This window comes from Balaenoptera borealis (assembly GCF_965194805.1).
Source record: "Balaenoptera borealis genome assembly, chromosome: 16".
NCBI lineage: Eukaryota > Metazoa > Chordata > Mammalia > Artiodactyla > Balaenopteridae > Balaenoptera > Balaenoptera borealis.
This window is the reverse complement of record NC_138872.1, coordinates 19,205,544-19,229,561: the sequence shown is the minus strand read 5'-3', so window position 1 is coordinate 19,229,561 and position 24,018 is coordinate 19,205,544. Positions and strand designations below refer to the sequence as shown.

At 53.1% G+C, this 24,018-nt stretch overlaps 3 protein-coding genes across 5 annotated transcripts in view; 2 read left to right on the top strand and 1 right to left on the bottom strand.

Moving 5' to 3' along the window:
• TOP1 (DNA topoisomerase I) overlaps positions 1–1,730 on the top strand; it is an 86,275-nt gene extending 84,545 nt beyond the window's left edge. The window contains exon 21 of the mRNA XM_082359483.1: positions 430–1,730. Coding sequence (XP_082215609.1) covers positions 430–532 — 103 coding nt within the window. The 3' untranslated portion in view covers positions 533–1,730. The remainder of the gene's footprint in view (positions 1–429) is intronic.
• ZHX3 (zinc fingers and homeoboxes 3) overlaps positions 1–24,018 on the bottom strand; it is a 205,829-nt gene that overhangs the window by 15,924 nt on the left and 165,887 nt on the right. Inside the window, exon 5 of the transcript XR_014235498.1 lies at positions 10,055–10,207. The gene's annotated coding sequence lies outside the window, so the exon portion shown is untranslated. The remainder of the gene's footprint in view (positions 1–10,054; positions 10,208–24,018) is intronic.
• The window catches only part of PLCG1 (phospholipase C gamma 1), a 35,465-nt gene continuing 22,739 nt past the window's right edge, over positions 11,293–24,018 (top strand). For 2 of the 3 annotated variants that reach the window (XM_082359466.1, XM_082359465.1), the window contains exons 1-2: positions 11,307–11,619; positions 11,844–12,174. In XM_082359466.1, coding sequence (XP_082215592.1) covers positions 11,958–12,174 — 217 coding nt within the window. In that variant the 5' untranslated portion in view covers positions 11,307–11,619; positions 11,844–11,957. Of the gene's footprint in view, positions 11,620–11,843; positions 12,175–24,018 lie in introns of all 3 variants that reach the window. The other variant, XM_082359467.1, reaches the window with a different exon arrangement.

Sequence of the window (24,018 nt, the reverse complement as noted above, 5' to 3'; positions counted from 1 at the left end):
AGCGAGCTCTTGTACCCTTTCTACTCTTTTTGCCCTGTTTGGTGCTGGAGGTTTGGTTAGCTTGACAGGCAATAGACTGCAGTGGTTAAGAGCATGTACTCTGGAGCCAGATGGCTTGGGTTCACTTTTCAGCTCCATGCTAACTAGCTGCATGAGAATGAAAGCAAATTACCTAACTTCTCTGCCTTAGTTTTTCATATGTACCTTTTTCATTTGTACATCTATAATAGCATCTACTTTAAAAGTCTTTGTCAACATTAAATGAGTTGAGCACATGAAGCTCTAAGAAACATGTCTGGTACCTCATTAACTCTCATTCTTACCAGATGGATGTGAAGGAGAAGGTGGCACATCCAAGCCTCAGCCTTGGGTCTGGCCCGTTTGTTCCCTGAGACACACTAATCCCCGTTCTTTCTCCCTTGTCTGCAGGTGCAAGAAGTGGGGGGTCCCAATTGAGAAAATTTACAACAAAACCCAGCGGGAGAAGTTTGCCTGGGCCATCGACATGGCTGATGAGGACTACGAGTTCTAGCCAGTCTTGAGGGGCAGGGTTCTGTGAAAAGGAACAGTGTGGTTTGGGGCAGATGGATAAAAACTGTGAGCCTCGACTGCCCTCGCACCTGAGGGAAAGAGGCAGCAAGTCTTAACAAAGCAACATCTTTGAGAAAAGATAAACCTGGAAATATTATAAGGGAGAGCTGAGCCAGTTGTCCTATGGACAACTTATTTAAAAATATTTCAGATATCAAAATTCTAGCTGTATGATTTGTTTTGAATTTTGTTTTTATTTTCAAGGGGTCAAGTGGATGGGAATTTGTCAGAGTTCTGCCAGGCAAATTCACTGTTTCACTGAAACATTTGGATTCTCTTAGCTACTGTATATGAAGTCCGATTATATTGGTGCGTTTTTACAGTTAGGGTTTTGCAATAACTTCTATATTTTAATAGAAATGAGTTCCTAAACTCCCCTCTCCCCCATTTCAGGAATTGAAAATTAAGTAGAACAAAAACCCAGCGCACCTGTTAGAGTTGTCACTATCTATTGTCATGGGAATCAGTTTTCATTAAACTTGAAGCAGTCGTGACATCGGCAGTGTTTTGGTTCAGACACCTGTTCACAGAAAAGCATGATGGGAAAATATTTCCTGACTTGAGTGTTCCTTTTTAAATGTGAATTTTTATTTCTTTTTAATTATTTTAAAATATTTAAACCTTTTTCTTGATCTTAAAGATCATGTAGATTGGGGCTGGGGAGGGATGAGGGGGTGAGCGAGTCTAAGGATAATGAAATAATCAGTGACTGAAACCATTTTCCCATCATCCTTTGTTCTGAACATTCTCTGTGCCCTTTCAGATACCCATCTTTTTCATTTTAAACCCCAGTCTTTCACTTGAAAGATTTTATTGTATAAAAAGTTCCACCGGTCAAAAATTTAGAGGAAAATGAGTATTTGGTCCAAAAAAGGAAAAATAATCAAGATTTTAGGGCTTTTATTTTTTCTTTTGTAATTGTGTAAAAAATGGAAAAAAAAAACCACATAAAAAGCAGAATTTTAATGTGAAGACATTTTTTGCTATAATCATTAGTTTTAGAGGCATTGTTAGTTTAGCGTGTGTGCAGAGTCCATTTCCCACATCTTTCCTCAAGTATCTTCTATTTTTATCATGAATTCCCTTTTAATCAATCAACTGTAGGTTATTTAAAATAAATTCCTACAACTTAACGGAAACTTGATGTCTGCCTCTTTGTCACCCAGGGCCCCAGGCCAGAGTGGAGCTCTGGGGCTGGGACTTGGAGTGGGATGTGGTCTGCCTGCTCCCGCGGTGCCTTCCTCCCCAGGAGCTGGGGCTGGGCCAGGCCTGGAAGGGGCTGCATCTGTCCTTCTGCCGTGGGTGTGGGTCAAAGGGGAGGGAGCCAGAGTCCACATCCTTAGAAAAAGGCAGGCCCAGAAAGTGAGGGCGAGTACCGAAAATCTACAAGAACAGGTGGGGTGCAAGAACTATATTTGGAGCCTAGGGTAGGTTTATTGAGCAAGATGGAGCAAGTGTATTCAGGAGGCAGATTTTGGAACACTTTCCATGTGTGCTGGCAAGAAGCAGTAGGAGCTTCTTTGGGTTTGCTTATGTGGCTAAGGTTACTGTCAGGATGGCAGGAATGAAGGGTACTAAGCCAATCAGAACACTGGATCCCAGAAGCTCTCTCCCAGATGGAATGCAGACTTCTCCTTTTGTTGATTGAGAGAGGGAGTGGCCTGTGACCACTTCTCTGTGCTCTAGCACCTGAGCTGGCCAGGGTCCCTACAAAAATTGTTTTTCCATTCATCCTAGGTTACAGCTAAGTCTGGAATTAGGTTGAAAGGTGAGGTCTCCTGGTCAAATGGAGCAGGGGGCAGGAAGGCCAAAGTGGTCAGAATTGGTCACTTTTAGCTAGCCCTAAGCCTTCTAGCTTGCCAGCATGCACAGGTATATTCTGGGAGGAGAGCCATCTCCTTGATGGTCTCTGAACTTCCTGGGGCTGGGCCCACTGCAGAGAATCCTGAGGGGTCCGGGTCCTTGGCAGCCTGTATGTCACTGGCCAGTGAGGGAGGCAGCATTCACCCCAGGGAATGAAGGAGGTTATGTAGCCACCATTGCTTTGGAGCAAGAGATTGCAGCCAGGCATTTTTGAATTCTATGGTTCTGGGGTAGCTAGACCACTGAATGTAAGGAACAGTAACAAGAGAGGCTCGTCCAGTGCCTTATCAATACACTTCAGCAAGACCTGCCACAACCAGAGGACAAACCTTGGACCACAACTAGAAACCGGGGACAGGCGGCCTTACAGGCAGATTTTACTGATGAGCAGAAACTTGTGCCCACCTTTCCCGGCAAGGACCTTCCTTCTGCTGAGGGCAGGTGCACGGCAACTAGGTACTGGTCAAGAACGGTTGTGAAGGACATCCTGGGTGGTGGCAACAAGGCTGGGAGAGCAAGCCAGAGAATGGGAAGCTGACCTGGCCACTGCAATGAGGGAAGAGTCTAGACAGGTAGGTGAGGTCCAGGTATGAAGGGCCCCGAAGGATGCTTGAAGACGGAGTCAGGAGACCCACCCCTTCCTGTTCATCTGGCAGGTAGGTTCCCTCCTCCCGCTTCCAGCCTTGTCTGGGAGCAGAGGCCAGATGTGCAGGGTCTGACCCACTCCCTCCTGTCAGGCTTCTCCATGATGCTGGAGTCCAGCTGTGGGCAAAGGGAGACCGCTTCCACACGCTACCCCAGCCAGACATCCGGGTGCTTGCTTGGCTCCTCCCTCACCCGCCACGTCTGGTCAGCCCGTCCTGTCCGTTCTCCCTGTCAAGTCTACCTCAGGCCTCTCCCACGTTAAAAAAAAAAAAAAAAAACGAGAAAAGAAACCACAACTCCCAACCCTTTCCAGCCACCACCCCCTCCCTCTCTCTGTTTCACAAGCACCTGGAATGAGTCATCTCTACCACCCCGTCACTCCCCCACCCACTGCAACTAGCTTCTGCCCCATCTTGCCTCCAGTTCCTCCTCCACTCTGACCACAATCACCATGAATGAGCAACCAAACCACTAAATGGGCTCTGCTTCTGCATCTTATTTAAACTCACTGTGGCACTGGACACTTGACCACTTTTTTTTAATTACTATTGATACCTTACATATCATAAATCCACCCATTCCAACTGTACAATGATTTTTAGTAACTTTAGTGAGTGGTGTAGCCATCAACATAAATCAGTTTTAGAACTTCTTCCCCCCAGTAAGATCCCTCATGCCCACATACAGTTAATCCCCATTCCCACCTCCAGACTCCACTAATCTACTTTCTCTATAGATCTGTCTTTCCTGGACACCTCACATAAATGGAATCATACAACGTGTGACCACTCCCTTAGAGCACTTCTCTCGGGTTTCCATGGTGCCACCCTCTCCTGACTTTACCCCTCCCTCTCAGGCTGTTGCTTCTGTTTCCTCCTCTATCAGGTCCTTAACTGCTGTGGTTCTCTTCTCAGCCTAGCTGACTTCATTCACCCTTGAACATGATGACCCCCATGTCTGCACCTCCAGCCTAGACCCCCTTCCTGAGCTCCAGACACATACTGCACTGCCAACTACGGCTCAGTGGGGATGTCCGTGTTCAATCTCAAGTCTCTAGAACCAAGTTCAGTACCTACCACTCCAAGCCCACTGCACCACCATCCACTCTGTCCCCCAACTGGAACCTAGGGCAGCCGTCATCCTTCACATCTTTCTCTCACTTCCACAACCAGTAAATCACCAATTCTGATATCACCTCCTAAATACCACATACACCAAATATAGGTATTTCCTCCACAGAAAACTTAAAAAGAAATTTTTTTTTTTCTTCTGAGAAAAGAGTTTACTTATATTTGAGTCCTTACAAAATCCCTCATATATTGCGTTATTCTCTCAACTGTTTCGAACCAAAAAGCACTTTTTGGAGAAAACACATTATCCTGAAATGACCTCAGTCAAGCTAGTTTTGGATGATTATAAGTAGTCCCTTGACAAAACCAGTAAACAAGGAGGCAAAGAAATTTACCACAGACTCGGTAATTATTTCTCACAATCCCAAGTATTACATGTAAACAGGCCTCTTCAAGATCACTTTAAATAGCAAAACGGTGTTGATTTTGTCAGGTTTGAAAATGGTACTGCAGTTATGTATGTATTTTTTTTGTTTTTGTTTTTGTTTTTGTTTATTTTTATATTTATTTTTGGCTGTGTTGGGTCTTCGTTTCTGTGCGAGGGCTTTCTCTTGTTGCGGCAAGCGGGGGCAACTCTTCATCGCGGTGCACGGGCCTCTCACTATCGTGGCCTCTCTTGTTGCGGAGCACAGGCTCCAGACGTGCAGGCTCAGTAGTTGTGGCTCACGGGCCTAGTTGCTCCGTGGCATGTGGGATCTTCCCAGACCAGGGCTTGAACCCGTGTCCCCTGCATTGGCAGGCAGATTCTCAACCACTGCACCACCAGGGAAGCCCTGTATGTATGTTTTTAAAGAGTCTTTTAGAAAAACACTGAAATATTTATAGATAACATTATAGAGCTAATATTTGTGTCAAAATTATATGGAAGGGGTTAGTGGGTAGAGTCTGACACAAAACAAGAGTGGCTACCAGTTCATAATTAAAGCTGGCTGATGCTATCCTGGATGCATTTCACTATGCTATCCTGTCTCCATTTACATACATTTGAAATTTTCTGTAACATTTTTAAAGCAATACAGTTTAAGTGGTGATTATGTAGATCATTAATATATATCTATGGGAGAAATGAAAAGAAACCTGTTTTAATGTTATACAAAAAGGTAATTATGCTTAGGTTAAAATTTCTAGTGATAGTATCACATACTGATTCAAAAAGTATTTTCTCTGCAACAACACAGATGAATCTCAAAAACATTATGCTGAACAGAGACCCAAGGGTACATACTCTATGATTCCATTCACATGAAATTTCAGAACTCACATAACTAATCTGTAGTGACAGAAAGTAGACAGTGATTGCCGGCTGGGGGCAGGGGAGACTGACTGTAAAAGGACACCTAAACACTTTTTGGGGTGATGGAAATGTTCTATGACTTAACTGGGTGGCGGTCACATGAGGGTATACGTTTGTCAAAGCTCACCAAACTTCACACTTAAAATGGGTGCATTTTAGTTTATGTAAGTTATTCCTTAATAAAGCTCATTTTTCAAAAGTGCTCTTTCTCGACTGAGAAAGAAGATGACGTGCTTTCAGAAATTATACTAGATGACTCAAAAAGTGGCTTTAATGGCGACAACTATATAGAAGTCAAAGATTCATGTAAAGAGGGACTTCCCTGGTGGCGCAGTGGTTAAGAATCTGCCTGCCGATGCAGGGGACACAGGTTCAAGCCCTGGTCCGGGAGGATCCCACACGCCGCAAAGCAGCTAAGCCCATGTGCCACAACTACTGAGCCTGTGCTCTAGAGCCCGCAAGCCACAACTACTGAAGCCCGCGCACCTAGAGCCCGTGCTCCACAAGAAAAGCCACCGCAATGAGAAGCCTGCGCACCGCAACGAAGAGAAGCCCCCACTCGCCACAACTAGAGAAAGCCTGTGCGCAGCAATGAAGACCCAACACAGCCAAAAATGAAATAAATAAAATAAATAAATTTAAAAAATAAAATATGTAACTAAATAAACTTATATGTGGACATCTGAATCATGCATCTCTAAAAATATTTATCAATACATTTTAGTTGCAAAAATAGCCACAAAACACCTGGAGTGACCTTATTGTGAAAACAGATGATTGACTGTCTTATATTTGGAGCTGCCATATCTTCAGGCACACCCCTCACTGTGCTCTGTCCCCACAGCCACCAACAGGTCTAGTAAGGTCAGCTGTCCCTTCCCAGTGCTCCAGGGGCCCTTATCACACTGAACTGTCATCTGTTGACAAACGTCTGTTGGCATTTCTCTCTCCACTACTGGAGTGGGAACTCGGTCTGATTCATTCTGCTGTCTCAATGCTATAGAGGAGGCATCAGGAGTGTTTGTTGGAAGAAGGGAAGAAAAGGTGGAAAAACAGCAGGTCCGGCCTGGCCTGTGCCAGCGGCTAGCAAGGGCACTCCCCTTCTCTGCCTGCAGCGAAGCACTTACAGTATCCCTGCCACCTCCCTGAAGAAGGGACATCTGGAGTCCAGCTCTCCTGCCTCAACATCTGGGTCCCATTAGTGGCGTCCATCACCAAAGGGGAAGCAGAGAGAGCAGAGTCCCGGCCTGGTTTCCCCCTGAGGGACAGAAAACATGAGGCTCTGGAGCGGCTGAGAGTACCTCCCAGGTGTGCAAGAGAATAAGACAGAAAAAGTGTGAGGCCCAATGACTAAGGCGGAGCCAATGGATGGACACTGGGGACGAGAGCTCAAAAGACAAGACCGCAGGTTGTGGGATGGAGTTCAAAGTGCACTAAGGTGAATGCTTATTAAGTACCAGCTGTATGCCTAGGGGCAGGCTGGCTGACTCAAACGCTTGAGAGGGGCTGGTCAGACATCTAACATAAGAAACTACTGAGTAAAAATTTTTTAAAGTTTAAAGAAAAGGGATAAAGTTTCATGCGTGGATCAGATTTGATGCTGCAAGTCTATAAATCTGCCTACCTTCAACTGTGGAAGGGGCTTCACTAAGCTATATTTTTATACCTTCTATATTCACTTGAGGTCATTACAAGGAACAATGAAAGCTGTGTCGGCATTTGCTGTTAATCTGCTGAGAACATTCTCCACTATTTCAATCAAATAAGTGTCCACTTGAGAAACTTCTTTTATAATTTAAAGCCAGGAAAATTTTTCTCCCCCAAGGAATCAATTATCAGAATAGAAAGGGTTTTTGCTTTGGCTACCAGGAAGCTCAGCCAACATTCGATTCTCAATCACAGCCGCCATGTTAACCCATATTAACCAAATTACATTCCTCCTTCGGATAACAGCATATCCCATTTCTACAGTACAATATTTTTGCCTTTTAAGAAATGTTTAGAGTACTTAAAAGACTAAGAAAGAAGACGTTTGTGATGGGCACAGTGATGTGCCACTCAGATTCCCCTTCAAGGAAGCACTTGTTTCCGGGAAACCTGTCAGCTCCCTAAGACCACCGTGGCTGCAGACAGCTGTCTGGCCGAGGCTGTGCTCTTCCCAAGACAGCCCACATTCAATGGCTGATTGAGGTGCTGCAACAGAGCTCCCTGGGGGGCTGGCTGAGGCTGTCACCAGGCCTGAATCACAGCTTAACTTCTCCCTGCATCCCCTCCTGTTTCCTTCCCTCCCTTCCACAGTGTTGATCCCAAGGGCGCTCCCTAAAAAATGTTCTGCACGCTAACCTCTGTCACAAAGCCTGCTTCCCAAAGAACCCAACCTGTAACAGTATTTAACCAAATAATTGAAAATAGAAAACACATCAGCTATGGGTATTAAGGAAGGGGTAAGAAAACACAATAAAACGTTCATACATACATGGAAGGCAACATAGCATGGACCCTGGATGGGTTTGCCACCTCTTAGCTATGTGTTCACGAGTATGTATGCCTCTTAATCTCTTCATGTCTCAATTTTTTTTCTGTGAAATGGGGATAATGAGAGAACTTATCTCAGTGCTGTAATGAAGAGTAAATGAGCCAATGGGGGTAAAGCAGTTATACTACATACCAAGTGCTGTTCTAAGTGTCTGCTAAATAAACACCTGTGGGGTCAGGCCCACAAGGCCAAAGGGGCAACTCGGCTGGGACTCCCCCCCAAACTCCAGGTACAGGTACTGGCGTAGCCGGAGCATGCTGAAGCATGAGTGTTGACAGAAATAGGCCCAAGCCGGGCTAGCTTTGGTGATGTCATCCGTGTGGGTCTTGCGTGGGTGCTGGGCTGCTCCCTCCCAGCCAGCGCAGCTGCAGGCACTGCCAGTAACACCCACGTACCCATATATATGCTGAGCTGGGGGAAGCCCATACCAGTCACATCCTCTGCGCACCCTGCTTTCCCTGAACCTACTTTGGTGGAGGGAGGCACCTGAGGCCTGAGATGCTGGCTCAGAAGTCCCAGGAAGAAAATGGGGCCCTGTTTCCTGATTACGAGCCTGGCAGCAGACTGAAAATTTGAGATCCTATTGGCAGGGATTTCTGGAGCCCCCGGAGGCCCGGACCCAGAGGCAAAAGGAAAAGCAAAAGCAAAAGCAAGGAAGCATGGGCTACGTGTCGGGAAGCTCTCAGAAAATGGAAAAATGGAGATTTTTAAAAAGCATCACCACCCACAGGCTGCCCAAGTTGGCCCAAGGAGTAAATGAGGGCTGCAGCACTTAGGAGGCCTCCTGGAAAAAAGGATTAGATCAGATAAGCAGGGAGGGGCCCAGTCAGCCCCAACCTGTCTTCCTGACCTCATCACCTCCCGTGTTCCCTCTCATCTGGTAAACTCTAGCCTTCTTTCTATTCCTAAACTTACTAAGCTCTTTCTGGTCTCAGGGCCTTTGTACATGCTGTTACCTCTGCCTGGAAAGCACTTTCCTCCAACCCACCTCTAATAATTCACCCAGCCATCTCCTCACATCCTTTAGGCCACTGCTGATATCTTCCTTGTCTACTAGATCTCAAGTAAGTCTCCCTAATGTTTTAACTCATAGCGCTCTGTTCTTTTTCTCCATAGCCTCCATCATAATTGCCCCTACATAACAAAGTGTTTGTCTAATGTCTGTGAATTCCCGGGGCACTGGTGCTGAGTTTCTCTTGTTCTCCTGACTCATGGTTCCGACACCTAGCACAGAGAAGCTCAAGGCCGTAGACAGGGGCAAGCACCACTTCAAGCCCCAGCAAGCCTAAGCCACACGCTGTGAGCACTCAAGTTCTGCACTCAGGTTTCCTGAGCCCAGGGTCAGCCACTCCCAGAGCCAGCCACGCCCAGGGCCTCCCCTCACCCTTGGTGATTAGCCAGCTAGCCTCCGTGTCCACTGTCCACTGACCACCAGCACCTACTGAAGCCAGTGGCTTTCCTGTGAGGCAGAAAATGCATGGCGTCAGACAGATTTGGGTTCAAATCCCCACTTGTTAGTTATGTGGCCTTGGGGCAAGCTGTAGAACTTCTCTGAATCTCAGTTTCTCATCAGTAAATTGGGAACAATCATCCCTGATTAGAGTAATTATGAGGATCAGGTGTGACATGTTGTAAACCTTGTAATGCTGGGCCGGGCATTGGGTCAACTTTCATTCCCTCCCTCCTACTTTAAAGGCCTGTCACTAGGTGGCAGTCCATCTCAGCCACTCCACCTCCCTTTGGGTGGCTGAAGCCTACGAGCACAACACCTCAACTGCAGGCTGAATTCTCGGCTCCTTGGGGGCTGCACTTGAGGGGAGCAAAACACACACACACACGCTACCACTACAGCAAGACAAAGTCAGAGGTAGCCCCGGACACTAGTCACCACCCAGCTGGGTGGACTGCCCGAGCACACACTTATAGGTACTCACACATTCCTGGAAGCCTGGATCTTTCTCTAGCATCAGCTGGGTGCTCTGCTAAGCCTCTTACCTCCGACGTGCAGTACGTTGTCCTGCTCTGTCTGGCTCTGCCTGGCTCAACATCCGTCAGACAGGCTCCACTGTGACCGCAGGTGTCTTTAGTTTGGGCGGTGTTCCGTGACAGGGGCAGCTAGATTGCAGGGGTGAGTCTAGGGAGTGGCTGCTGGAAGACAAAGAGGGGGAATTATTCAAATAACCAACAAAAGGCCTTGTGGCTGGAGAATGGAGTGAAGGGGAGGTGGTGAGAGATGAAATGGGTGAGAAAGGGGCCAGACCACGTACGACCTGCTGGGCCAGGTAGGGAGAGTGGATTTTGTGTGCCATGGGAAGTTATGAATGGTTTGAGGCTGGAGATCGGGAATCATGGTTTAATTTCATTTTAAAGACTAGAGCATAGAGAACAGATGCAGGCAAGACCAAGGAGGCTAAAGAGTCTGGATGAGAGAAGATGGGCCTTGAGCTCGTGGGTGGAGCGGAGATATCCGAAGGTAGAGTGAACTGGACTTGATAGATTGCTGTGGGGTTCAGGCAGAGAGAGGAATCAAGGGTATCTCCAATGGTTTTGGCCCAAGCATCTTAGAAACGTTTAATGCCACGTTCTGAGAATGTGAAGGCTATGGGAGAAGCAATTTGAAGAGGGAGGTGAGATGTCTGCGTTACGTGGGGACGTGGAGCAGGTAGTTGGATGCGGGGGAGATACAGCTTTGGCACTAGGGTGCCTGGGTTTGGCGGAGGAGGGGGGACGGGGGTGCTGACGCCATGGGAAGGGTCAGGTCGCCTAGGGAACTGACTCAGGACCCACCGCAGAGGAAGAGAAGCTTCTGGAGGTCGAAAGGCAGCGGCCAGAGAGGGAGGAGGAAAACAAGGGGAGTCGGGCCGGGAAAACCAAAGCTCCGGAGAGCATCTGCAGGAGGGGCGCAGTGAGGTAGGGCCTGAGCCCGCGTCCTGCCGCGGGGAGACGCAGCGTGGGGTGCGGAGGACACTGGTCCAGGCAAGGGACAGAGGCGAAGACCACTGGAGGGCTTGCAGTGGATGCTCAGGCCTGGGGGACTACTCCGAATAACGGGACTCCCCCAAGGCCACACTGGCCACTGGGCCGGGACAAACGTGGGTCCAACAATCGTAGGAGCTGCCCGCGGGCCGGCCCTGGGCGGCCAGAAGGGAGAGACTGGACAGGCCGGCTGTCCATCAGAGCCTGCCGACCAATCCGCAGGAGGCCCCGCCCCCGCCCCTCCCCGGAGAGGGAGCGCGGAGGACCCGCCTCCGCCGGCGCCGCCGCCGCCGCGGGTGTGAGGCGAAGCGGCCTGGCCTGGTTCCCTCCTCCGGGCAGCCCGCCCAGGTACTGGGTTTGGCTGGCGGGCCCGGGGGGCGCTCCGCACCTTCACCTCTCCTCCCGGTCGCTGCGCGGGCGGCGCTCCGGAAGCGGGCTTGAGGGAACTGCTGCGGCCGGGCCTGTGCGGGACAGTGGGCTGGGCAGCCGGGTGTGCGTGTGCGACTGACGGCCGGGCCGGCGCGAGGCTGCCGCGCGTGACGGGGCCGGCCGTGGCCACCAGGCTGTGTCCGGGGCCGCGTGAGGTAGCTCTGCGGGACGGAGGGACTGGCATGTCGACCGCGGACGGCGCGCGCGACCCCCGCCGGGGCCCGTCCGGGGGTCGCGGGGCGCAGGCGCGGTGGCGGGCGGCGGGCGGGGGTCCTCCCCACGGGCGCGCGGGCGCCTTTGTTCCAGGCGCGCGGGCCGAGGCGGGGCCTGCAGGGCCGCCCCGCCCCCCGCTCAGGCCCCGCCCCGTCTCCGCCCGCAGGAGCCGCCGCCGGGGTCTGCTCGCCCGCCGCCGCCGCCGCCGCCGCCGCCGCCGCCAGCTCGCTCCCGGCGGGCCTGCGCCGCGGCCGCCTGTGCCGCCCCCAGCGCCGGAGCCATGGCGGGCGCCGCGTCCCCCTGCGCCAACGGCTGCGGGCCCGGCGCGCCCTCGGACGCCGAGGTGCTGCACCTCTGCCGCAGCCTCGAGGTGGGCACCGTCATGACTTTGTTCTACTCCAAGAAGTCTCAGCGGCCCGAGCGGAAGACCTTCCAGGTCAAGCTGGAGACGCGGCAGATCACGTGGAGCCGTGGCGCCGACAAGATCGAGGGGGCCAGTAAGTGCGCCCCCATTGCCTGGGGCCCGCCGCGCGCGCGGGGGCGGCGGGGGTCTGCGCCCGGCTCCCGCGCGCCCCGGGCCGCCGATGGAGAGAGACTTGGGCAAACTTTCGGGCTTTCCCCCCACACCCTGTGGGCCCCGCCCCCGCCTCGGCCCGGGTGGTCACCGGGGGCGGGGGGCATCCGGGTCCTCAGTCACCTGACAGGACACCCCTTCCCCCAGCAGGGGGGGAGTGTTCCAGGCTCTTTGCCCAGAGGCCTAAAAATCCTAGCGGGTTGGAGACCAGCGAGGCCGGCGTCTGGTCCCCCACAGCCCGGGAGCGGTGTCGGCCGAGGCGACGGGAGCCGAGGCAGCGTGCCCCCCGCCAGCCCCAGAACTGGGGCCGGAGCAGATGCGCGCCCTTTCTCCAAAAAGGGCAGTCTCCGCGAAACTCTGGGCCTCCCGGCTGGGCTCATATTTAGAACGGAACCTTTGGGTTCCCTGAGTAGAACTTAGGCAGTTGTTACGGGAGGGCTGGTTTTGGAGCGGAACCGGGCCTACGCATCTCCGTCACGGGGAGAGGGAGGAAGGTGGTCCCATTCGGTTTGGAAAAGCCTGAGGGGAGGCAGTGGCTGCTTTTTCCCGCCGCTTCTTTTGTCCTGAAGTTGAATTTAGGAGGTCTGTGTGCGTGGGCAGACACCCAAAGCCGGGGCACGGAGAGGGGCCAGGCTCCCCTTGTCCTTGGATGCACATTCTCAAGAGCTTGGCCCCCAGAAGGCCAGCCTCACTGCCGTGTGTCAGGTACTCTTCAAGAGCACGCAGCCAAATTGGGGTCTAGCCCTTTGTGTCCTGTGGCCTGTGTCCCGTAGCTGGAGGGAGCCAGGAGTGGCTACTCTTGATTTCCTGCCTCTTTGCCTTCCCAGGCCTGACCTTGGCTGCTTTTGCGAAGGAGGGAGGTGGGGGATTTTGAAAAACCCCAAATCCTTCAGAGTGTTATTCCACTGAGCGGGTGCTTGTGCTGTGGCCGGATGCGCCCCCAGCTCTGCTCTCCGTTCCCCCGCCTCCAAGTGTGAGGGGCGATGTGTCTGCAACCCCAGACTGTGGGTTGCTTCCTGCAAGGACCCCCAGAGACTGTTAGAGCCAGGTTCAGAATTAGGTCCATGTGAAGGAAGGGGGTTCAGGAAGTGACACCCCCAAGGGAAGGTCCCACAGACCTCCTTGGCTGCGGTGTACCTCCCTGTAGATGGCTGAGAAGATTGGGAGGAAGGAAGGTCTTATGGTGAGGCAGCCATCCTCAACTACAGACTCCAGATCTGACACAGCTGCCGAACTTCCACACGGCAGCCGCCTTCCTCGGCGCCCCCATCGGCCCTGTCAGCCATTGGGAGAGAATTTTAGTGATTTGAGAGACTGGATTCCAAAGTGGAGGAAGGACAGACACTGCAGAGAGCTAGGATGGTCCTGGGAACGTCACCCAGGCATCAGACTCCAGGCGCAGCCCCTTCCATGTTTCTGTGGTGCTCTGTGTGCTCTCCTGAATTGGTAGCACGGGCTGGAGGTTCCCAGATAGACTTCTCCTGGGTAACAGGCTGCATTTCAAACCGTGCACGTGACCAGCAGGCAGTAAGTGCAGCACAGTGGTTGAAGGCAAGGTTGGATTTGAAGCCCGTGTATATTAGTTGTGTATCTCCTGCAGCTAGCTACTTCTCTGAGCTTTAGTTTCCTCATCTGTGAAGTGGGAGTAATAACACATCCACTATATTTGGTTGCTCTGGGGGTTAAATGAGAAGATTAATGTAAAACAGCTAGCACAGTGTCCGACGCATTGTAAATGTTTAATAAATGTAAGCCGTTATTAATGGTACCAATAATAGAGTATGACTGCTCTCCTGGACTGGGACTGTGTGGCTGCAGGAGAGCGTGAGGGTGTCGGAAGGGAGGAGGATGGGGCCCCAGTTACCATTTCACTTAGATCACTACCCGGAGATGGGAGGGTATGGTTTTGTTTTGCCCTGACCCAACTAGTCAGCTACCCATCTATCAGTAGAACAGTGAATAGAGTAAGTATAAGGAGACGTGCACATCTGACTCATGGGTGGGTAACTTTCTCGTTTGTAAGTTGGGCCCTGTACAGAAGGCATGGGTGTGGAGAGGCAAGAGGCTAGTCCACGATGTCTCAGGTGTTTGGGGATGGAGGCAGGAATGCGGAGGACCTGATGACCCCAGCCCCCAAGGGTGGCTCAGCCAGAGAGGTACAAATTCAGTGATCTCATCAGTTAGCTGGGATTTGAGAGGCCTGGAGCGTGGGCAAAGGATGTAGAAGGGACCCTGGCCCTTTGATTTTGGAGGCCCGGATTGAAGGATTCCGGGTGAGAAGGCTAGTGGACACTCGTGTGGAGTTCAGACCTTGCAAACAGAGCCTCAGGCTGAAGCTGTCCCATTGCTGCCTATTCACGGGTGCACCTCATTGTCGGGTTCTGATCCCTGCAGCCCCTCTCTGTAGGTTCTGAGGAAGTTTAGACTGCCAGCAGGGCCCCTTGCCATCTGGCCTCTTGCCCAGGTGCCTCAGGTGTCTGGCCTTTTCCTGCTGACCCTGCCAGGGTACCACGCAGTGCCTGTAGCCTGGCCAAAGAGAGAGGGACACTTGTGGGACCCTCAGGGTGTCCGTGGCCCTGAGGAGAGACTGGGGTTCAATGAAAGTGCACGGCACTCGTGTAGAGCAGGGGTCCCCAACCCCCGGGCCATGGACTGGTACCAGTCCTCGGCCTGTCAGGAACCGGGCCGCACAGCAGGAGGTGAGCGGCGGGCGAGTGAGCGAAGCTTCATCTGCCGCTGCCCATCGCTCGCATTCCCGCCTGAAACGCCCCCCGTCAGTGGAAAAATTGTCTTCCTTGAAACCAGTCCTTGGTGCCAAAAAGGTTGGGAACCGCTGATGTACAGGACCTCATTCTGGCCTAACTCTGTGCCCTCTCACTTTATCCCGTGCTTGTGAGACGGGGCTGGCAGGTGCTCACTTCTCCGGTGGGAGTTTGGTTTACAAGAGGGGTGGGGAAGTGCCTTGGTGCTGGTTGTCATGGTGGTGTGACAGGAACCAGGTCGATGCTGGGCTTTTTATGTTGCAGATACTGACTTAAATGAGCACAAAGCAGTTACAGACTTCCTGCTGAGTGCTACAGAGACTTTGCATCATGTTTTCTTGGCTGATCCTCTAAAGGGCCTGGGGTACCACCCCACTTTACAGATGAGGAAATAGAAATGTAGGGAGTGAATTGTGCTGCCATGTGACAGCCTCAGTTGGCTCTCCAGTCGGTGGCTGGCCGGCCAGTCCCAAAAGGACTCAGAGCCCCGGGGTTGTGCTGTGAGTGGTCTCAGGCCCCCGTTCCTGTGGTCTGCGTTGCTCCTCTGAGGAGAAGCCTTTGTGTTCAGACTGTTCCTTACAGACGGCCTCAGCCTCTCTCGGCTCTGGCTTTACACTTTTCCCTCTGGTGCCTTCTGCGATGAGAGTTTCAGTCAGGGGTCATTGTGGGTACAGTGGCTCAGGCTCCATGGTGGGCTCTGAGTGCCAGCCAAGCGTATCTATGGGGACTTTTGCAGCCTCAGCCTTTCGTCTTTGATTCTTCCGTTGACACCCTCCTAGACGCCAGGCTTTCTCAGGTGGTGAATGAAAACAGGCCCTTGCCCTCAGGGAAACTAAAGGGGACAATGGAATGGTACCTTTGATGCCAGGGGTGGGGGGTGGCAGAAGAAAGCACACCGCCTGGACAAGGCAGTCAGGCTCACAGGGTAGGTGACTTTGGTACCAGCTGTCTGAGGCCTGACCCCTGTGGCTGTCAGACTGCTGAGGAGACAGACCCCAGGGCCAGCTCTGAAGGCTGGGCCCAAGGTGCCCGAGGAGGGCAGGCCTGTATCACTGGGGATTTTCTTTGTGCTGGCTGGTTGCTCCCGGTGGGAGAGGGGTGAGAGCATGTGTCCGGATCTCCAGAGCTAGCCATCCTCGCCTGTGCGTTTCCTGTCTGACTAGTTTTTCCAGGGGAAGTCAGACCTCTTAGTGTTTCCTCAGCCCCCCAGGCTTGCCCTGATGTGTGGGTTTCCAGACCAGCACGGCCACGCCCCCTGTCCAGCTGGGGCTTTTTCTTTCCTGTGAACCTAGGAAAGGGCCCTGCTTCACAGATGCCTGGAAGAGCTGAGCACAGCAGCGCTGGGGCCCCCAACACCTCCACCTTCTCTGTGTGTGTGCACGTGCCCACACAGACGTACGCAGATGCACAGGCTTGAGTTACCAGTTAGAGATCTTGGTCACTAGCTTGTTTTGGGTAGCCCCTTAGAATGAGGGGCATTTATTTGCTCAATAAATATTGTGTGAACACGTCTTACTTGCCCAGTGCTAGGCACTGAGGGTTCAAAAGATGGATAAGACTTGGTCGGTGCCATTGAGCGACTCCCAGACTCCTGGAAGAGACAGATTTGGGAACGTGTAATTATAACCCCGTGTGTTATGTACCATGATAGAGGTCCATACCGAGAGCTTCCTGAGTGCAGAGTAACGAGCTCTGCTCAGCAAGCAGGAGGTCGAGAGGAGAGAGCTGGAAAGGCTTCACACGGAAGGTGGCCAGGGAGCTGGGCCTTCCTGAGTGGTTGAGGAACTTGCCTGTGCCCTGGCTGAGGCCCTGGGGGTAGCTGTGCAGGGGTTGGGCTGGGGGTGGCGTAGGGAGGGCCATGGCTTGCTGTACCTCGTGGGTTGTGCTCTGTGCTATAGGCACAGCTGTCACCAGAGGCTGAAGCGGGACTGTCCTGTGTTTGTCTGGGAGAGGGGGAGGAGGGAGACCAGTGAGCCACTGCAGTTTGCAGGAGAGACCTGATGAGCACAGCACAGCCTCCTTGCGAGGCAGGCGGGAGGCGGCAGTGATGGAGGGGAGGGGAGGGGCTGGGTCTGGAGGGAGGAGGCACTGGAGCCAGAGTAGCTTAGCATTTGGGCTCTGAACTCTGACTGCCTAGGTTAAAATCCTGTTGTGCAGCTTACTTGCTCTGTGACCTTGAGCGTGTGACTTTATCTCTCTGGACTCCTTGTTTATAAAAGAGGGATAGATTACATTTTTCTCATAAGGGAGTTGTGAGGATTCGGAGAGAATCTGTAAGATGCTTCGCATAGAGTGTAGCACCGTGTAAGTGCTTCACGCATGGGAGCCCTGATGAGGAGGAAGGTGAAGATTAAGTTGCCCAGGAGGACCTGTTAGTGGAAGGGAGCAAATGTACCTGTGGTGTTGAGGGGGCTGGCCACCAAGCGCTTGATTCGGAGACAAGGAGTCCACCTAGCCTCTTTCTTGAAGCTCTCGGGAGCCCCTTTGTCATCAAGGCTGTTTCCTGCCGCTGACTTTTGCAGGGTGCCAGGGCAGTTGGCTGTGAGCAGCAGCTTTGGTATCATATGAAGATATCAGATTGGCCTATTTCTGAGAAATGCTACCTGAGCGCATTGGTGGGAGACCCCTGTCTTCCAGGAAGTGCTTTAACGCCAGCACGTCAGTGTGCTAGGGCCTGCCTTTGCCTCTCCCGTCACCATCCCAGCCGGCCTCCGTTAATTCAAGGCATCTCTTCCCACTCTGTGCCCTCTTCTCTGGGATGTGGCTTCAAGGAGGTCAGTGGTGGCTAAGTTGGAGGGAGGAAGTGAGGCCTAATGTAGCAAAGGCCTGATATTAGGGTATAGGAGACTTTTCCCCCCTCTCTGCTCCCTCTCTTAGAACTGCAGAAGTCAGTGGGGACTTTGGGGGGAGTCCCAGGAGAAGTGGAGGTGGGGCAGGAGGAGGGGAGTGTTCTGGAGCTCCTAGTAGAGTGCTTTGTTCAGAGAAGCATGGCGCCCGGGCTTCTCTGGGGGGAAGTCTTTGAGAGCAGCATGGTAACAGGTGATAAGACTCTAGGCCGAGCCCAGGGTGAGGAGTGGCCTCCAGCAGCTGTAGCCAGAATCAGTCAGATTTGGGTCTGAGTCTCAGCTCTTCCTGTGACCTTGGGTACAAGTCACTTTAACCTATCTCAAACTGATCTTCAGCTGTAAAAATAATTTCTCCCTCATGGAGCAGTATATTAACAATGATCAAATGAGATCCATATGAGAGTGAGAGATTTTATGTGAGAGCGCTCAGCACAGCATGTGGCACTCGCGGGTGCTTAACAACTATTTGTTTCCTTTGCTTTCACCGTAACTAACTACAGAGCTCCAGTTCTTCTGTCCACCATGAAGCTGGCTGCCGTGGCTGCTCTGACAGCCTGGGCTAGAAGTCTGTTTCCTACTTCTTTTCTTTGTTCCCTCCCTGAGTCTGTACACAGAGGTCGGGGGCAGGAGAAAAATTGGGTACTTGAATAGTGCGTTAGTTCATGGAGCATTTTCTCATCCATTATGTTGTTTGAGCTCCACCACAGCTCCAACTGAGAGGTGGGAATGCTAGGCTCTCCCTTGTAGATGAGGAAACCAAGGCCCCAAGGCTAAGGTGCCCCAGCAGGTTCATGGTAGTGCTGGGACCAGAGCCTGGAACTTCTGATTCCCACTGCAGTGTTCAGTTTATTCCTCCACTCTGGGGAAATGACGGTAAGGTGGGTGTTCTGCAGGACCAGAGTTGTTTTACTTTATGTGGACAGAGCTCTCTGATCTCTCCTCTGCCCTCTGGGCAGATGTGCTGGTCGACGTGCCCAGGCCCCCTTCCTGGCGCACTGGACTCAGAGCCTCCATCGGGACCCTCTGCTGCCCTCGGCTTGCCACAGCCCCCATTGAGATGCTTCTCTCCCTGCTGCGGGGGCGAAGGTAGCAGAAGAGCCTCGCCCTGACTTGCTCTTACTGGGCTATGGTGACAACCACACTGAGCCTCTGCCAGGGCAGTGGGAGCCTGGGGCTCTGGGCTCTAGGTGGCCTGAGAAGGGCCTCTCCAGGACCCCGACGACAAGCTGAGGCACATGCCTTCGTCCACGTGTTCCTTCGTTCATCCCACATTTACTGTGGTCTTAGCTCCTGTGTGTTAGGTACGCTGAACCAGACATGATGACGCCAGCCTCTGACTTGTTCACTGTGGCAGTAGATCTCTAGCGTATTGAGCTTTCCATATCACCATAGCTACTCTTTCCTTGAAGGAAAGAAAAAAAAAGCCCTGAAAACAGCTTTCTTGGGCCCTGTGGCACACTGAACAAGTGAGGTGCCACTTGTGCCTCCCTGGCTTTGGACTCTGGCATTTGCTGACGTGCCAAGCACTGTGGAGTCTAGCGGTAGACATAAAGGTTAAGGCACATACAGCCAGAAAGAAAAAATGACGACGGGGTCCAGGCGCGCTGAGAAGGAAACAAGCCGAGCTTGCTCTGTCGGTCTGGGGAGATGAGAGTGTGCTGCGCTCATCTCCATGGCTGACGGCAGCCGAGGCTTGGCTCTCCCGTAGGCCACGTGTGTGCACCGTGGCGAGCCACCCCGCTGTTTCCGGAGGGGGGCCTTGGCGGCTCTGGGTCTGCCCCCAGAGGCAGAGCCTGAACACGCCGGGCAGATTAGGCCGGAGGAGGATTTGGAGAAAGGAGGCCGGGGAGGAATTAGTTCCTCTGACTTGGGCACGGGGTACAGTGAGGGTGGCCCCGCTGTTGTGGCAGGTAGGCTGCAGCCCTTGTGGGTCAAGAGGCTGCCTTGGCTGGGGTCTCGGAAACAGGGAACTTTGTGTTCACACTCCGAGGTATCATAGCTGTACCCTTGCCTAATTGTGTCTCTCCACCTTCACCCCAACACACATACCCCTGCTTGAGCTGCCCCGGAGCCACAGCTTCCTGCTGTCACCCCAGAGTTAGAGCCGCTCGTCACAGCTGGGTGTGCTGGGGCCTCCAGAGGGCGCGGAGACTGAGGCCGCCTCGAGAGAGTGCCCTCAGCCCTAGAGGAGAGGGAAGAAGTGTGAGAAGGAGGAGGTCCCTGGATACGTTGGGGCTGGGGAAGAGGCGGTGGGGACGGTGCAGGTGGTTGCTTTGGTGGAGGCTGAGGTCCCAGGAGATGCGGCTCGGAGAGTCTCCACTTGCATTCCTGCCTCAGTTCTTGATGGTCTCCCTCTCCTCCTTGTAAGACTAGTTCCTTCTGAGGAGGTGCTTGGCTTGCCTTTGAGAGGCTGCAGTGGCTGAGTGCCCAAGCACAAGTACTAGCTCTCTCCCCGACTTGTCACCTCTAGGAACCAAGCCCATCCTGGGGGAAGCAGGGAGGGCTCCTTTTTATAGCCCACATGTAGTCTTTGTGTATAGGCTCTGCTGCTTCCTTCTGGGCCCTTCCCGGTGTTGGCCGGTGGCCCTGGCTTCAGCAAGACTCAGGATGCAGAATAAATGGGGCAGGGCTTTCTCCTGCAGGAGACTGGCATCTCCCTTGCTGAGCCAGGCCTGGCACAAAGCAGCCTGGAGTTAGGAAGCAAGAAAAGGAGGTGACCCAGTCCTTGATCCTGGGAAGCTTGTGATCTGGAACGTGCAGGAAACCGTCAAAGCCCCGGGCCGGCAGGAGACAGTTGTGCCTAAAGTGCTGTTGGCTGAGCGCGGGGCTCCAGAGAGAATCAGCCTGCCACTGTGGGTCGCTCCCCCTGCTGGCTAGCAGGCTGGCGTTGGCTAGAGGATCAAGGCATGGGCCCGGTGAGGAGTTGGACGGTCTGACCAAAGCTCCAGGCCCTGGTGGCAGACATCTGACCAGACTGGTAAGGCATTGGGCCACGGAGAGTTGGACCGCTTGTTTGTGTGAGACCTAATTCTAACTCATTGGGGGTGGGCCATTCACATTGGGGTTGGCTTCCTGTTTTCTTGGACACCTGGGGACATGGCTGAGCTGAAATGTCCTGAGGGAAGTGGTTGTTTGAGGGGCTCCCCCCAGGTCCCAGTGTCCTTGGCCTGGCCTTGCCCTTGCAGGGGTAGGGCATTGACCATACTGGGATTCTGGCTGTGTAGCTGTGGGTGTGTGGTGGGTGAATGCAAACCCCATGGGATTGTGTGACTTCAGCCTCAGGCCCAGAGAGTGTGGGCCCGAGTTCATGGAGTGACTGACCCTAGGAAGGAGGGGAGGAGTTGGCCACAGGTCCCAAAGGCTTCTGCGCCTACTTGAGGGTAGGAGGTCAGCTGGGGAGTTGGGTAGCGACAGGGGCGGGGGGTGACAAGTCCCTCTCTGAGGCTCTGCAGACCACTTCCCCCTGTTTGTCCTCCGGTAGCTCTCCTGTTCTGACCCTAACACAGTAATTGAGTATAATGTGCCTGCGTTCGCCTGTCAGTTCCTAACTGGGGCTGGCCTTTCTTGGGAGCTCTTAGCATATCCAGCAAGGAGGTTAGAAAACATAGTATATATCGCTTTGTCAGGGATTACTCAGAGCCTCTTGAGGCCAGCAGTAAAATGCAGAGAGAGTCCCCTCCAGTGAGAACACCTGATGCCTAGACTGTTCCTTGAGGGTGTCCTGGTCCCTGGCCTGAGAACTGGCCCACACTGGAAGGGTGAGGCTCTGCAGGCAGGGGTGGGAGGCTAGCAGGCAGCTGTCTGTGCTACAGGAGGTGAGGCCAGGAGCTGTCTTAAGAGAGTGGAACCAGGGAATTAAAATCGGGAAGGGCAAGTCCCAAGGTAGCCACTCCTCTCAATAGAGGAGGTGATTTTGAAGAATCTGAGCTGGGCTTCCTGGGCAGGCAGGGAGTGGGTGTTCCCTATCACCTCGGAGTGAGGTCAGAGAGTAGGTCACATACTGGGGCCTTGGCTCCCCGGGAAGCAAAAGGAGGACAGGAGAGTGGCTTGGCTTGGGCTGGTGTTGCCCAAAGGGAGTGGCCCGCTGAGGAGAGGCTGGACCAAGCAGCTCTAAACCCGGAGAGCAGGTGCGTGTACAGGAGAGGGCGTCTGAATGAGCAGGCCTGTGACTTACTGACCCTTGTCATTGTTTAGAACGTCTCCAACCTAATCAGGGTTGACTCTGTTGGGGGTTTGAGGGCTGGCCCCACATGTCCCCCAAAGAGGGAAGGGCCCATGGTGACAGTAACAGAAACCAAAGAGGCGGGGAGCCAGGGCCGGGGTGGTGAGACAGCATGGAGGTCAGCGAGCTCCACAGGGGAAGGTCTCTGCCATCCCCCTCCCACCTGTACCCCAACTTCAGCCCCTATCACTCAGCCCCCAGCCGGAGGGCCCTATCATTTCCTTTCAGGGGAGGGCCCCAGATTTTTTCTTTTTTCTCCTAACACAGTCCATTTCCTGCTAGGCACTGGGGCATTGACACCAACAGGCATGGTTCATGCCCTCAAGGAGCATGTGTCTCCAGTGGAGAAGACAGTCAGTCAAATAGCCTTAAAATACACAGCGTTCCCACTCATCTAGGTACTAGGTAAATGTGGTTGTGAATGATATTAGAAAAGCCAGTAGGACTTGTTCAAGGATTAGATTGGAGGGGGTGAGAGAAAAGATGTAAAGCATGATTCTGAAGAGTCTAGTTTATGCACCTCTTTGGAGGTGATGCTGTTAGCCGACCCAAGAGGTGTGGCAAGAGGCCTCGTTTTGGTGAGGGGTTGACTTTGAGGCGAACAGGTGGAGATGGCAAGTAGACAGTTGGTTTGAAGGGTCTGAAGCTTATAGTCAAGGAGTAGGCTAGAGCTGTGTTTGTGAATTGCCTGCATGACACTGACTGGGGAGCAGGTAGAGCATCGGGAGAGGAGAGGCCCTTGGCATGGGCCTTGACGAAGGCCAGCGTGGGGATAGGTGGGGATAGACCTGGAGCCCAAGAAGAAGCAGGAAATCAGGAGAGGTTGTGAGTAGAAGTCAAGGGCAGAACTTCCAGCAGGAGGGAGGGTGTGGACAACGGTGTTGATTGCTCTAAGGGTCAGGAAAGAGGAGGCTAGAAAAGTGACTTATGCTCAGTACTCTGGTTCTCCAGGTGGCCTGAATGTACCATGAGGAGCGTTTCATTGGGCCTTTTGAGATCCTGGACACTCCGATAACCAGCCCTGCTGGGCCCTCATCCTCTTCCCTGTAGCTGGGGGCCTGGCAGACACAGGCCATCTACAAAGAACTCGGGCAGCACCAGCCTGCAGAGGGGGCAGAGGTCAGCCTGCAAGGGACTGCCTGGGGGGTCATGTGGGCTCGGGCAGAGAAGCTGGGGCAAGCCCCCTGCTACACCTGCCCCCACTGTGGTGTTGATGGCCAGCGGAGGCCCACCTTCCCTCCCCTCTCATCCGTGAAACTCTGAATGCCCTTTTCCCCAAACGCCCAGACTGCTGCATCGATTCCTTGGCTTCTGTGATCCCCCCTGGCAGACCTGGGCAGGCCAGTCCTCCAGACCTGCCTTCTGTGGACAGAGTGGTCCGAGACTTCCCAAGTCCAGCTCCTCACTTTCTCTGGCTCTCGGTGCCACAGACACCTCCCTGTTGTTCTCCTCTTTGCAGGACCTCATAGTTATCTGCTTCCCCATCTGTTTCCTCCACCGGGCAGGGGCTTTCTGGCTTTCTCAGGGGCAGGAACTCCAATGCCTTACTGATCTCTGTTTATCCAGGACCCACCCCAGGGCCTGAAGTGGAGTAGACAGACGTTTGAAAGTTTGATCCCGGTGATGGAATGAAAGAACAAGCCCAGTAGATAACTGCTCATCTCTCTCCCAGCTTTGAGTTCCCTGGGTGGGGCCTCCTTGCCCTTCCTTCCTTTGGGGCCAGGGCATGCTGTTCCCACCTCTGAAATGGATGGGATTAATTTTGCATCTTAGGGAAGAGGGCTGCCTGCCTGAATGGTGTGAAGGCTTGCTGGGCTGCCCTGCTTTTTCTCTGCAAACCCAAGTTCAGGGTGGGTGCTGCTGTGGGGGCCGCTGCAGAGGGTCCCAGTTCTACATGAACTACCACGTGACTGTGACAAGACCCTTGGGAGCCTCCA